Source organism: Macrobrachium rosenbergii, chromosome 43 (assembly GCF_040412425.1).
Source record: "Macrobrachium rosenbergii isolate ZJJX-2024 chromosome 43, ASM4041242v1, whole genome shotgun sequence".
NCBI lineage: Eukaryota > Metazoa > Arthropoda > Malacostraca > Decapoda > Palaemonidae > Macrobrachium > Macrobrachium rosenbergii.
Genome location: NC_089783.1, coordinates 50,400,087 through 50,416,624, shown reverse-complemented (window position 1 = coordinate 50,416,624; position 16,538 = coordinate 50,400,087). Strand labels below are relative to the sequence as shown.

General features: G+C 35.9%; 1 protein-coding gene across 1 annotated transcript in view; it reads left to right on the top strand.

Annotated features, from left to right (window-relative positions):
• jbug (filamin-type immunoglobulin domains fbug) overlaps nucleotides 1-16,538 on the top strand; it is a 236,167-nt gene that overhangs the window by 116,794 nt on the left and 102,835 nt on the right. The window contains exons 3-7 of the mRNA XM_067087183.1: nucleotides 489-613; nucleotides 8,124-8,254; nucleotides 8,751-8,964; nucleotides 11,692-11,809; nucleotides 13,157-13,344. Of these exons, the coding sequence (XP_066943284.1) occupies nucleotides 551-613; nucleotides 8,124-8,254; nucleotides 8,751-8,964; nucleotides 11,692-11,809; nucleotides 13,157-13,344 (714 nt within the window). The 5' untranslated portion in view covers nucleotides 489-550. The remainder of the gene's footprint in view (nucleotides 1-488; nucleotides 614-8,123; nucleotides 8,255-8,750; nucleotides 8,965-11,691; nucleotides 11,810-13,156; nucleotides 13,345-16,538) is intronic.

Sequence of the window (16,538 nt, the reverse complement as noted above, 5' to 3'; positions counted from 1 at the left end):
ATATATTGTACATATGTATATATTTTATATGTATAATTAAGCCAATGAAGGGTCAATGTTGTTCATAGTAGAAAACCAAGTTTCTGATAAAGGTCGAAAAATCCACTTTTTTCTCAAGAAGGCATTTTATACATATATACATACACATATATATACATATATATATGTATGTATATGTGTGTGTACGTATGTATGTATGAAATGCCTTTATGAAATGCCTTCTTGCGAAAAAAAGTGGATTTTTCGACCTTTATCAGAAACTTGGTTTCCTAACATGAACAACATTGACCCTCCATTGGCTTAATAGAGGCACCCTACATCTTAATACGTACACTACATCTTAATACGTACACCCATCCAAATATCCATACATACACGTAGTTTGCCATAAATGTAAACGAAACTATTTTACGAATGAATTCAAACATTCCCCAGCAAACCAGTCTTTCGTAAACTGTATTATTTGTTTCTTTCTTTTTCCTTTTCAGGGAACGTGGACATCGTGAATGGCAACCTGAAACTCATCCTCGGGCTGATATGGTCCCTCATCATGCACTATCAGATTGGGCAGTCGAAGTTCCCTCCGAAGAAGCTGATGTTGGCTTGGTTGAAGGTGAGGCGGAGAACTACTGAATTTTCTGTTGTCTTCCGTGTTCTAATTGGCTGGCATTGTGGTGATTCATTTTTGTACGACGTCTTCGGGAGAAACGAATATATTTTATATTGTCGTATATAACATAATGGTTATTTTATTGGTTGATTTTTATATATTCTTTAAGGATCAGGGCATCACTGATAAATGAAAGCTTGTGTATAGTGTGGCAAAGGCTTTTGAACACCGTAAGTCAAATGGTTTAAGGTTTTCTTTCGAATAGCGACACAGTTCAGTGTTGTTATCGGTTGGTACTTTTCCGCATCCGCCTAGAATATCGTGGGAGTATCTAATTCCGACGAAAGTTTGATATTTCGTCTTGATTCATCAGTTGGTGAGGCCCTCCCGTCGACCGCATTCGATCCAACAGATGGTCCCCATTTATTTGCCGGCAATGATTTACAGCTTTCGTGAATAACTTGTTTTATGTCTTACCTGATTTTGGATCGAGCATGGTTACGTTCTTCTCGTCTGTATTTTCAGTTCTTTGAAGATCTTAAGGCAACTCTCATTAAATACAAGCTCAGAAGTGCTGTTACCAATATTTTTCTGCGCATCTTGAAAAGCTCGGCCTGGAAAGTACAGCTAACAAAGTTATTCTCACAGAATAATCGATGGTTTTGTCAGGGATCGTAAAACTCTGGAGTAGGAAGAGTTATTTACGGTGTTGTAAAAGAAAAAGCTTTTTGTACTACCAGCTTTCACACAGAGGACTTCGAACCTTAATAACTCATTGTTAATTTTTTGCACCAGACGATTATCACGTGAAAGTGCTTCTTTAGAAGCGAATATCATCTAAGGCACTATAATATATATTTATATATATATATATATACATATATATATATATATATATATATATATATATATATATATATATATATATATATATATATATATATATATATATATATATATATATATATATATATATATATATAGATTTTTTATTTTTTTCGTATTTTTATATTTCTCATTTATGTTATTGTTATCTAAATCTTCAGTAGTATTATTTTGCCATTATTTTTCATAGAGGGGGGACACGTCCCCAGGTGCCACCCCCACTGGATCCGCTAGTACGTGACCTGGAATATATATAGTTCAGGTAACCTAAACTGCATCTCACAATTCTAAAAAACACCTGCTTGAACTCTATTGTCTGAACGCTTTTGTAGATAATAAATTGGAATTTTATATTGGTTTGGGAATTTGTTAGACCATCCTTCGTTTTAATTATGAAAGAAGTTTTTATTCCCGTCATGTATAGGGCTGGGTGTATAGTGTTTGTCATGTCCGGTGTCCTGTGTCCTCTGTTTTGTGATTAACCATTTGCGAAAATTCGTTTAAGATGCTTTCTTTAATCCTTGTACACAAGTATATTGTGAGAGAATTTCAACCGTGCCGAAATTTCATGACTTTGACCTTCCATATAAACCTGGCTTCACATTTCTTGATTTTGTGTCCAGCTTATTTTTTTTTTAAATGAAGGATTAATTTTTACAATTTTATATATAGACCCATCTTGGCACGAACACTATGTAAAAATTCGATTATATTGATCTTCCTTTTGAGCTTGCCTATACAGAAGCATATGGTCAGTGCCCTGTGCCCTCTACATTCAAATGAGACCTGGAGGGGTATTTAATTGGCTGCTGATGTCTCATCAGATAGATCTGTGCTATACTTAACCCCACCCCACCATCATCCCCATCTACCTGGAATAGTAAGGTCGTGTATCAGTGAAAATCTATTAGACCCTGAGCGAGATTTGAACTCAGAACCCACCGAGAGTCCGTACTGCCGACGAATCTATTGAGATACTACGACTATAAGTTTTTATCATATGGAGCACAACCAAGTGTGTTTAATAATAATAATAATAATAATATGGAATATACAAATACAATACACACAATCTAGATACACAAGGTAACATGATAAAAGTGATTCTCGGCAACTTCTGAAAGGTGGATTAAACTCCGTGATGTTGTGTCTAAGGAAAGGAACAAAAGACAATAACGAGGTTCTTCTGTACAGTCCCGAGGTGCTGTGTTGTGGCTGCAAAGGAAAAATATTGAAAATATGTTAGAAAATGTTAGAATGTGTGCTGTAACATATAAAAAATGTAAAAAATGCGCCGAAGTTTCTTCAGCGCAATCGAGTTTTCTGTACAGCGTATAATCAAGGCCACCGAAAATGGATCTATCTTTCGGTGGTCTCGGTATAATGCTGAATGAGCCGCGGCCCATGAAACTTTAACTGCCTATCCGTATCGACGCCAGAAGCACGATTATGGCTAACTTTAACCTTAAATAAAATAAAAACTACTGAGGCTAGAGGGCTGCAATTTGTTATGTTTGATGATTGGAGGGTGGATGATCAACAAACCAATTCGCAGCCCTCTAGTCTCAGTAGTTTTTAAGATCTGAGGGCGGACAGAAAAAAGTGCGGACAGAATAAAGTGCGGATGGACAGACAAAGCCGGCACAATAGTTTTCTTTTACAGAAAACTAAAAAGGATTAAAACTTTTCGTCAGACATTTATTGAGTTCATCTGTTTTTCATGGTCGACAGATCAAAGGACATGAAAATGAATTACGGTGATGAATTTCGTCCAGAACGATAAAATCTTATCTATTCTCGATGTTGCTGCATAAAAGAAAAAATCTGTCATCCTTTACTGAAAGAAACCAATTGACATTCTTTCTTTGAGGCTGAGCTAGAATGAGCCAGTTCGCTCGTTGAAACTGCCTTCGTTGAGGAAGAGAGAAAATGTCCTTCCAGCAATATTACTCATGCGAGAATCATTAAGCCGTGACCCCAGTAATCAGCGCTGCTTGTAGAATTGCAGCAATAATTAGAGGGAGGTTAGTGTAACTTAAGAATATGAAAACTCGAAAGAATACGTATTGTAAGAATGTCATATAAACTGAAGACAGAGACTTTTGAATTTAGTGTAATGTAAGATTGAATAATACGACGAATATCTATTTTTAATGTATCACATAATCTGACGAAACAGACTTTTGAATTTGGTGTAACGTAAAATTAAAAAATACGACGAATATCTATTTTTATATCACATAAACTGAACAAAGAAATTGTAACGAATACCTATTTTTAAAAAATCACATAATCTGAAGAAAGAAACTTTTGAAATAAGTGTAACGTAAGATTAAAAAAAATATGACGAATATCTATTTTTAATACATCAAATAAACTGAAGAAAGAGACTTGCACCAGGAAAAAACCACTGCCATTGCCAGAAATGAGGTACTTAGTGGTCAGACAGTGACACCTTATGAATATAACTGAAAATCACCCTCGGGTTTTCTCTTCTCAGTCTTTGTGTACCTGAAAGAATTTACACCTTTTAAATACGACACGGCAGGAAGGCTACACAGGTGAAAGCGACTGGAAACCATTGAAGCATCTATACACATCTTGTGGCCTTGCAGATAAAACACTTGAAGAAACGAGTATAAAATGCGCCGAAGTGTCTTCGACGCAGCCGAGTTTTCTGTACAGCTTATAATCAAGGCCACCGAGAATATTTCTATCTTTCGGTGGTCTCGGTGTAATGCTGTATGAGCCGCGGCCCATGAAGCTTTAAGTACGGTCCTGTGGTGGCCTGCTCTACATCGTTACCAGAAGCACGATCATGGCTAACTTTAACCTTAAATAAGATAAAAAAAAAAAAAACTACTGAGGCTAGAGGGCTGCAATTTGGTATGTTTGATGATTGGAGGGTAGATGATCAACATACCAGTTTGCAGCTTTCTAGCCTCAGTAGCTTTTAAGACCTGGTTGCGGATAGAAAAGGTGCGGACGGACAGACAAAGCCAGCACAATAGTTTTCTTTTACAGAAAACTAAAAGCGATTTTCTGCATTCAAATGTTAAAGTTAGAATGGGGCTTCACTTGAAATCGCTTGAAAAGCAATGAATCGGGAGTGTCAGCAAAGTGCAGCACGATAAACATTAATCAGCCCTGATGTATACACGTCAGATGTATATTGATGCAGCATGATTTTGCCTGCCGTGTTCTGTCCGGAATAACAATAACAGAATTATTCACTCGTTATCAAAAGACGCAGTTACAGGTTGGTCACTGTCTGGAGAGGGATAACGATCTTACAGTTATCATCATCGCGTCATTATCATGATTGTTGTTTATTTATTTATTTTACTTATTTGCCCTCACTCCGTCTGTCAGGTAGACCCCTTGTATGTCTCACCTAATAGTTTATATTTCTCTTAACTAGTTTTTCTTTTAATAACTGTTTGTACATTTATAAATAATAATACCAAAGTCTGCTTTCTGACATCGTTGCATGTTGGCATCAGCAGTCTATAATCATCTGTGCTCCTACATACAATTACGACGATCATAATCACTCATCAGATTCTTCCCTAAATGAATGTAATGACTACAAAGGAGCAATCATATTAATTAAAACACCCATAAAGGTTTATTAGCCAGTTGCGGTAAGGTACATACATTCGTATGATCAGATCTTCCCTACCTGTTCCCAAGAGAGTCTCTTGTTAATTATGCCTAGGAGACTGCGGTATTTGCGCAGCATTTGTTGTTGATATCCTTGGCACTAACGGGAAGGCATTACTTAAGGTTCTTTGCAGCGTCCCTTCGTCCCCTAGCTGCAACCTCTTTCTTTCCTTTTACTGTATTCTCTCCATTCTCTCTCTCTCTCTCTCTCTCTCTCTCTCTCTCTCTCTCTCTCTCTCTCTCTCTCTCTCTCTTGCTATCCACCCTTCCCTAACACTTGTTTCTTAGTGCAACTGCGAGGTTTTCCTTTTTGTACACCTTTCAAGCGTTTCTACTCCTCAAAGTTTACGTTTCAGCGCTGAATGACCTCATAGGTCCCAGTGAGTGGCCTTTGGCCTAAATTTTATATTCCATTCCAATCTCTACCATTTCTTGTGAGTAGACGCCCATCTTTCTTTTTTTAGAACAACTCTCACTTCTTTAGAGGTTATCTGTTTATGCTAATTCTTCCGTCCTTTTGATTTTTCATACAGTAGCAGAGTTGAATAATTAAAGTTTTTTTGGTTGTTGTTCATTGTGTACTTAACGTGAAAATGACAGACACATTACAATTTGTGTACTTAACGTGAAAATGACACAGATATTACAGTGTTTCATCTCTTTTTCCCTTTTGCCTCAGAAGAGGAACAAGAGCGCCCCCGTGATGTTTTGTCCATTGATTCTATTTCTAAACATAAACTTTTACTGTATATTTCAGTACTTTCGTTTCATCTCCCTTCCAAGTAGAACCCTTCGTCTCGCTTTCTTGACACATCCTTGTATATTATTCGTGTTGTTAAAGTTTAAAATTCTGCAAATATAAAATACATTGTACTGGTCACCTCCCGTCCCACACCTTTCGACAGATGTTATCATTTCTGTTTTTGGACTCAAGGACAGAAAGTCATGAAACCATTCCTGTGGAATGTAGGGAAAGGTCCTGTTGCAAGGTTAACGAGGATGTTTCGTCAAGGGTTAACGAGGATGTAAAGATGTGTCTTTCCGTTTGAGGGTGTTGTGCTAAACGAGTTTTAATCCAAGAGCTTTTGTTTGTAATATATTCTTCCCCTTCTTTTATAATAGTACCTCATCTACAGCGTAGACTCTTACGTCCTACAACAGGAAATTCTGTTTAATGCCTCATCAGTTTGACGATATCATGGTATTAATTTATTTATCTCCGGAATATATGTCTGAAATGGGGTTCAGCTGTCTTTATCATCTTAACTCGGAATTGATTTTATTTACATTTCTCTGGCATTCACATTTTGTCGTATTAAACACATGCTTCACTTTTATGAAGAAAATAAGCAAAAGGAAGCTTCCAATACATTTCAACTTGTGTATAGGTGTGCACTCTTTACTCCACATTCTTAGTGGATCGTCCACGATCCGTTTTACCTGACCTGCATTATATTAGTTTGTTTTTTCTTGGTATGTTACGACTGAAAGTATTTTTTGGGCCATTTATGAAAAAAGGATGTTTTGTTTTATTATTGAATAGTGGAAGCAACTATTTCATTTTTCCCTAATGGTGAATAAACTGTTGTGTAAATTGCAGCTTGGATCCGTCCAAAATAATGGAGCTATGCCAGAAATGGAGTACAATTACGTTTTCTATAACCGCTAACTTCAGAGAAAATTGCAGCATGCTGTTGCACCATTGGGTTTCATTGCATTTGTCTTGTTGTGGTAATAACTCTTTGTCAGTGGAAAAACAGTGTTAAATTAACTCTTTTTTTTTTATATGGGGGGGGACTTAATAGTCCATACATTAATAATGATGAAAATTTTCGACTCATTATTCAGAACTGTGAAAGGGTATAAAATTTCATTTCTTATTTGTTCGCTGGATTCACCAAATTGACCGTGGACCCCATTTTTCTCATTCAGAAGATATAGCTATTTGGGTCGAGGCGTTCATAAAAGCTCTAGAAAATGCTGACGTGATTGAAGATAAAGGTTACTGCGACAACATGCAAAGCCTAGGAGTCCTCTTTTCGTATTTGTAGGCCTATTGTATTACAATGACCGTTAAAAAGACTGTCTTCCATTAGCCATCGTCATCGGCCTTTGACCGTTATGGGGAAAAAAATCGATCTTCTGGATTATGATAATGATGTTATTAGTGCATAGGGAAGTGTATTAATGGCTCATATCAACCCTAAGTTGATAAGAATGATAAGAAGAAAAGATGACTGGAAGGAAATGAATGTTCCCCAACTGAAGAACAAGTAAGAATTAAGATTTTTGATGCAGGATTTGCTGATACTCTTTGCAAGTGTAAACAAAGACTTTACCATGTGTTATTATTAATGTATAAACAGTGGTAGTAGGTTCAGTCTGGGACAAGCCAGCATGGCATTACTGAGTAGACACCAGACCACCTTGGAATAAATGCCCATATGTGCAAATTTAAAAGGAACATACATACATAAATACAGTATATATATTATATATATATATATATATATATATATATGTGTGTGTGTGTGCGAGTGTGTAGGCATATTAGCAGTTAGTAAGTACAATATGTAATTAATAATAGACACAGGTCATTATATAATTAGATAAAGGGAAGTTTGCAGTAGTGCCAGAAGCAAAGGAAGTCATACCAAAGTCAGTACAGGTGCAATGGCGCAGCCGCAGATTTCAGAACATGTGTTCATTGCTGGGCGTAACAGTTCATTGTGACACCTGGGATGAGATGACCTAACAGTCACAAATAACTCTACAGATAATCCAGTCACTTACAGAAAGCCTGATAGAAGAAGATGCAGAGAGCTGGCAGCTTTTCATTAACTAGGTCTACAGAAGACGACCAATCCAGCGCGGTTATTATAATTATCTTTTTTCTGTGTTGATGGTGGCGATGTAATTATTTTGAGTTTTTATTAATATTCTTTATCTTCATTGTTGTTTTCAGGCAGTGTTACCAGATTGTCGGGTGCATAATTTCACAACAGACTGGAACAGCGGTGTATATCTGAGCGCCCTCCTCGAATACTGTAGGCCTGGACTATATTCCAACTGGAAGAATCTCAACCCGAGGAATTCGTGAGTACTCTCTCAGCTCGTTCATTTGATTTTATAACGTAGTTCACATCACTGTTTATAAACGTTTTTGAATTAGCCTATGTAGTGTACCCACTGCAGGTTGATTCTGAATTCTTCAAGTGTATAGCATATGTTATCCACATTTAACGACCAGATTTGTTGTACAGTGGAGATAATTGTATGTCATACAAATGTCAAGTTCATCTTTAAGCCTGTCAATTTTAGATTCTGCTGTATGTAGCCTAGTACCACCTTTCTTAATCTATGTTATAGAAAAAAAAATGAACGGCGCGTGTTTGTAAAGAGTATGTTTTTGCTACAAGAAAATGAATCGTGGCACAGGTATCTGTTGGATTTGAAAAAGTTTAGCCTTTATTGCAATTATGTTAATTCCAGCTTTTGACCATCATCCATTCTGTTGTTAGCACACACCAGGAAAACAACAGTTATCAATACAGGTTTTGACACCATCTGAATTTGTCTCACAATAACTCAGGGTCGACAACTGCAAGAACGCTATGGAGATCGCCAAGGCTGAGTTTAACATCCCGATGTTGCTGGAACCCGAGATCTTATCCTCCCCCTATCTGGACGAGCTGTCTGGCATGACCTACCTTTCGTACTTCATGAAGGAGGGAGGCCCCGGCTACAAAGCCACTCTCGAGTGGGTCAGGAAGCAGCTGCCAGACAAGAACGTTAAAAACTTTACGGTAAGCAATAACTGGACAGGGAAATGATAGTGAGGATTAGTGGGTGGACTCTCACCTCGGCTGCAAAATTATATGCTTGTTTATTTTTTCCCCTTTTTTATATTTGCCTCGCCGGTTCTTTTACTGTTATTTTACATGCTTATGGGTTAATTTTATTTTTTAGTATTTGTTTACAGTAATTTTCCCCAATCATAAAATTGATAATACTCCAGTTACAAGTTCTTGGGTGTTTCATCCTATATGAAAATACATTACAATCATATTTTATTTACCTCAGAATTGATTTCAAGTGATATCAGTTAAGAAGCAGATTATTAATAGCAATGAACCTCCACATAGGATGAAAATTTAAACGATGCAACTGCATGCATACGGAAGTCACTGCCTGATACGTATTGCACTGCCTATTATGGCTCAAATCGCTTCTGCCTTTGTGCGAAGAATTTTAATATTCTTATTAGGGATTGGAGAATGTGGAAATCTTCGTGGAGAAGCACTTTTGCTTTCTTCTCCCTCGCTTGGCTGGAGTCGCGGGCCCTGAACTCTCGGTGTCGTAAACGGGCGCTGAACTTGGTAAATATGTGAATAAATGTTGGTTATACAATATAAAAACGCTTTTACGCCTGAGAGCCCGTGGTTCTTATTTCCTTATTTGGTAGTATGGTTTGTCTGTTGGTAATATAATCAGAAATTGGAAACTTTTCTTTCTTAGGGAAGAAGTGCAATAAGGAAGTCACGTCAGTTTAGGATTTGTGTAATATGGTCTAAGTTAGATGCTGACTTTTTAAGACAAATTTCTTATTTTACTGTTTTTTCTTGTGTATAATGATTTCCTCATGCTTGTGGTTTAAAATGAATTTTTGTATAGTGCTTTCAAGAGGCGAGTATATATGTAGCCTATATATGTGTGTATTATATATATATATATATATATATATATATATATATATATATATATATATATATATATATATATATATATATATATATATATACTTTGTTCTGCCTCTTAAAGGCACAATACAAAAATTCATTTTAAACCACAAGCATGAGGATATCAATATACACAAAAAAAAGGTCACTGTACACAAAACAGTAAAATTATTTGTCTTAAAAAGGCAGCATCTAACTTAGACCAATCATTTATCTTTTCCGTAAAACGGTTTCTCATATTACACAAATCCTTTATTTGACGTGACTTCCTAATTACACTTCTTCCCTAAATAAGAGAAGTTTCCAGTTTCTGATTATATTACCAAGGTCACAGGGAACAGTTTCTTCCCAGCATAACGGCTGAAAGCGAAGGGGAAAACACCATAGTTTTTTTTTTTTTTTTTTTTTTTTCATTAGAAGGGGGCGGCTTGAGAAGGTGAGAGCCCTCTGGTTGTCATAGTTTTTGAGTTGGCGAATCCACTGTAATCATCTAAATACAGGTATATAATTCATTGCTTATATCAGCCGAGGCATTGGAATCTTTTAGGCATGCATGACAGTGTGGATTGTCGAAGGAATCGGGCTTCGTGGTATTAAATATGTGCTGAAAATACAGTGCATGGGACAAGTTTGTGTTTTAGGGAAGTTTTCGTAACAGGAAGGACTATGGAAGATTTTCTGAAATTCCTTGTAACTACTAATAAACTTGTCTTTTTTTTATCTTGGATGTAATGATTATTGTTATTTCTGCTAGACCTGCCTTCACGTCGTCCCAGTCGAAGAAACAAACTCAATAGCCTTCCTTAAACCCCGCTCATGCGAGTATCGATGAGTTTGTCAGATTTTCGAGGAATCGCTATGTTCCTCGTTGGACGGGTCGGTATAGTTATCGGCTAGCACTCTGCTGGGCCCGCGTTCAAGTCTCCGGCCGGCCAATGAAGAATTAGAGGAATTTATTTCTGGTGATAGAAATTCATTTCTCGGTATAATGTGGTTCGGATTCCACAATAAACTGTAGGTCCCGTTGCTAGGTAATTAACTGGTTCTTAGCCAACTAAAATAAGTCTAATCCTTCAGGCCAGCCCTAGGAGAGATGTTAATCAGCTCAGTGGTCTGGTTAAACTAAGGTATACTCAATTTAACTTCGAGGAATCGCTTCGTGCCTTCAGACTTTACTTTAAGGAAAACGTTTTCCCATACTGAGAATACATTTTTATCTAATATAGTTTCTTCTTGAAAAAAAGGTTCTGGTCGTTTGTCAACAAAGCTCTCAACATTCGATTAAACCTTCCCCCTCTTCTATCCTGATCAGTTTATTTCTTGTTCTCTTAATGCAAAGGCAGCTGTATTCAGCTCCCATGTCTCAGCTTATTCTCATCTTGGCAATTAGAATACAGGTTATATATATATATATATATATATATATATATATATATATATATATATATATATATATGTATAATATATATATATGTGTGTATATATGTGTGTGTGTGTGTCAGTAGAAGGATCCACAATAATACTCTTGTTTAGCAAGACAAAATGTATTTGTTTAAAAGCTTTGTAAATATTTCTACAAATCCATTTCGTCTTGCTAAACAACAGTGTTACTGTGGATCCTTCTATTAATTACTGAGAAGCACGATACGGTGTGTGTGTGTGTGTGTATAATATATATATATATATATATATATATATATATATATATATATATATATATATATATATATATATATATATATATTTATTTATTTATTTATTTATTTATTTATTTATTTATTTATTTTTTTTCAGACTGATTGGAACGATGGTATGAACTTGACAACTTTAGTCAAGCAGCTCGGAGGTCCTGTTCATGGGTACAAAAAATTGACACCATCGCCTCAGAATTGGGAATCCAATCTTCAGTTAGGTCAGTCATTATTATTATTATTATTATTTTTATTATTATTATCATTATTATTATTATTTACTTACTGTATTTACTTACTTACTTACTTACTTACTTACTTACTTACTTACTTACTTACTTACTTTATCAGTAAACGGATTTGATAATTGCAGTCTCATATTCAGTAAATTTCATGGTAGACGATATTATTATTTATTATTATTATTATTATTATTATTATTATTATTATTATTATTATTATTATTATATATATTATTATTATTATTTACTTCATCAGTAAATAGATTTGATAATTACAGCCTCATTTTCAGTAAATTTCATGGTAGCCTAAATATAATTTACATCACGTACAGTGTAACAGAAAGACGTATCGTGATAACATGAGATAGTTTGAATTTAGGGTTTTTATGAGAGTACAGCAGCCATTTCTAATAACGTAAAATCTTTTAGTATGACGCGGTACTGTTATATTACGATTAGCCCCAAAATGCTTTATATCGCCATCAGAGAGATTTGTTAACAATTCGTCAAAGTTGATATGCTGGTCTGAATTACTTTTGGCTGTTTAACAGACGCTTTCTCTTTTTAATGAATCATGGTTTCTGCGTCGTGATTAGATCAGACAGTAAAATGTTTAAAACTGATATGTAACAGAAAATTTACGACTGGATCTGAGGGTATTTCCCGCTTGCAAGATGGGTGAGAGAAGACAAGACGGGTTTGAAAAGAAAGGGTGGATCAGTAACAAATGACCGGAAAAGACTGATTGGCTGATTTGTTTATGTAATCTGGTGTCCAAAAAACAAATAATAGCAAACTCTTGATTAATTTTAAAGAGTCATTCATTCAGCCCCTGGAAGCCCATACAACATACATGCATCACGGAGCATCCATCTTTCAAAATGCACGAAATTATTGAGGGGAGAAGGCCCGATTGATATTTTTTAGAGAAAAGATGCATATCAATGCCATGGGTATTAGATAACTGGCCAGTCTACCATTGTCAAGACGCTTACACCAGCTATAGAGTCAGCTAGCTCTGTGTAGAGTCTAACACCAGCAGTATAGAATGCGGGGAACTTGAATGGGAATAAGACATAGAGGTATAGAATACATAATGTCATTTAACTGCTTGTGGAAGAACAGGTAAAGTTTTTGTTGATCTGGAAATGGCAGGTTAGGATGCTGACAGGGTTAGTTACAAGTCATTGTTCTTGTTTCTGATTGGTAGTGATCAGGCCTTGAAAGCTTCTGATACTTTATAACAGTAATTTTTCCAACTTTTCCAATTTTTCCATACTTATAAAAGGTAATAGCAATAATTACTTCTGACCTACTTCTTTCCAGGTATCGACGGAGGCAAAAAGTTAGGTGTCGAGCCCGTTTTGTCTGCCGCCGACATGGCTCGTCCAGACGTGGAGTATTTGGGCAACATGGGCTATATTGCATATTACCAGTGGGTACGACCCAGGGAATGCCCCTCTGACTCCATTGCCATCAACTGCAACCTGGATAATGTCCGTGTGAATAATCCGGTAAGTATTAGGCCTTTTCAGATTACATATTTATCTTTGTAACCATGATATTGCTTGTATTCTGTAGTCGTTTGTTGCAGCTCTTTTGCAGTATACAGATACGAAAAGGGAAAAATAGGACTTGGAACAGGGAAATCAGTAATCATCGAGGAAAATATTAAAATATCTGAAGAAAGGAATAGACAATCTGCAGGCACCACAAAAAAGAATCCGGTATCGCTGGGGAAAAAGTTCACATCCTATAATAAAGACTTGTAGGAAAATAGGGATGGCGGGGCTATGATCATGGAGAAGAGAACCAAAATTGACATGTATCAGGGGTTGATTATGAGGAGAGATTTGAATAAAGAAGAGCGGGAAATTTTTAAAAGGAATAAAGGTAAAAATGAAGCATAACATAAAGTACGTGTCATTGCAAAGAGAATGGGAAACGGGAGCGAGGCTTTAAGAATATCAAGACCCGTATGTATAATTTCCAGAAGGAAAAATAGACTAGGTTCAAAGAAGAGGTAAGTGAGGAATAAATTAATACAATTTAGATGGGACACAGGAAAGGCAAAGTGAAGATGGAGTAAAAGATTTTACGTGAAATTCTTCCACAGTTTCTCGTCCCCTTGTACGTGAGATTCCTCTTAGTAATTTAGAAGCAAGTATATAATTTTAAACCTTAGCTTCGTTTGATCATTCATACGTGGTTGACAGTTTATGGCTCATTTAAAAATAATGATAAGAATGATGTTTCTCTTTGTTGTAAGTCCATTTGTCTTGATGCTTTTGTAGTTTCAGCGTCACCTTTCATGCAGATCTTTACAATAGAACTTCAAGATTAAAACAAATATGTTCCATTTTCAACAAAATATCAAATGTCCAACGTAACTCCAAGTGGTTGAAACCTCAGTTTTTCCCGGCGAAAATGAAAATATTAAATATTTTTATCGGTACTATGATGGCATTCACACGAACACCCCCGATTTGTCTCTAAATATTCAGACGCCACATTTAAAATTTTGTCTACGCTTGCTCATTTACTCCTTTCTTTCAAGTGGGTCTTTTCCGACGTAAGTTATCGCCAAATTACCTGCGTTTTTCTATCCTGTAAAAATTTTTGTTTATGCAAACAAATCGTGGTAATGCAGCATTTTTACTCTAAAAATTGCAGAGTAATTACGAAGGCATTCGCAAATTCGCGAATTTACACGCTACCGATTTCTCATGGAGTCGAGTTTTTAATGCGGTGCGACCATTTTTTTTTTTTTTTTATTTCGTCGTAAATCACACTCCAGCCATTTTCTAAAGGCTGCGGACGCACATTTTTTATTACTCCAGTCGTAACCGCTTTAACCCGCACTGAGAAGCAGATGTTGTTCGGTCAGGTAATTCCCACGACCCCAAACTTTCAGCCAGTGTGTTAGTGCTGCGTCGCACTTTGGCCAGATTTTTACCAAATATGAAAGCATAATCTCTCTCTCTCTCTCTCTCTCTCTCTCTCTCTCTCTCTCTCTCTCTCTCTCTCTCTTTAAGTTAAGTTCTTAGACTAATGTATACCATAAGTTTAATATGCCGATATAGTCTTAAGATATTGGGATTTATATTAAAATATCAGTCGAAGAAAAACGCAAGAGGGAAAGGACTGTATAAGCTATAGTTATCAATTTATCAGTTGGTTGACCAATTGATCTTTTCGTAAGTTATGCATCTTTCAGTGTAACAAATGTAATAACCGGTTAGAGAGATATATATATATATATATATATATATATATATATATATATATATATATATATATATATATATATATATATATATACAGGCAGTTATAATCTGGTCCTCATATGCAACTCGCAAAACATTTAGCTGTAGCCTATGCATTACAGTCTGCAAGGTTGTTTCCTTGCAGGCCAGTGTTTCAATTTCATGATTTCCCGACTCGTAACCGAAACTGTGATTCCGCGAAGTCGCGATTTCCCTGACTGTAATCTTCATAAATTTGTGAACAGTCTGCTATGCATGGAGTTAAACCACAAAAACCACAAGTGTCCGATCTTTTTTTTTTTTTTTTAAGTTTCTGTGTGCGTCTTTTGCCGTTTTCTGAAAAGTTTGACAGAAAACGGGAACTGTAACATATACTGCAGGTTTTCGTCATGACGATCCCAACAATTTGGTAGGGTGCCGTTCCAAAACATTTGTCATTATCAGTTCATTTTCAGAATATGTCAGGTAACGATGACATCAGAGAAATTAAAAAGATCAATGGATCTGTAGGAAAAAAGATAGGATGATGTAGTAACTGAAATATTCACGAAAATAGTGATCGGAAGGAATGTTGGGCTGCGTGTTAAGCGTTGTTCAAAGAAAACGAGTAAAAAATGCGCCGAAGTTTCTTTAGTGCAATCGAGTTTTCTGTACAGCGTATGATCAAGGCCACCGAAAATAGATCTATCTTTCGGTGGTTCGGCATAATGCTGTATGAGCCGCGGCCCATGAATCTTTAACCACAGGCCGGTGGTGGCTTGTCGTATATCGTTGCCAGTTGCACGATTATGGCTAACTTTAACCTTAAATAAAATAAAAACTACCGAGGCTAGAGGGCTGCAATTTGGGATGCTTGATGATTGGAGGGTGGATGATCAACATGCCAATTTGCAGCCCCCTAGCCTCAGTAGTTTTTAAGATCTGAGGGCGGACGGACAGACAAAGCCAGCACAATAGTTTTCTTTTACAGAAAACTAAAAAGGAAGAAGTTAAGAAAATAAGATATTGTTATTAAAATATTACGTTCAAAAGGAATAAGAGGATTTTCATTTCCGCCTAATTCTGTGAAGTTATTTATCATTACGAATTACCAGCTCAGCGCATTAGAGATTCGATGGCAGGAAACATATTAGAAAACCATTCCATTTCTGAGTTTTACTTAACTTAAACGGAGAAAAAAATCAAGTTTTTTTTATGAAACTTAATATGCCATCATTAAGAACAATTCTGTCCCATGTATTGCTTCATTTCAACTTTGCAATGCCGAGCATTCTGCTAGTATTTACATACATACATGCAGATATATATTTTTTCAATATAAAGTGATTTTGCCTTAACAGACTGCGGTAAAAAAACACATGCTTATATATATATATATATATATATATATATATATATATATATATATATATATATATATATATATATATATATATATATAT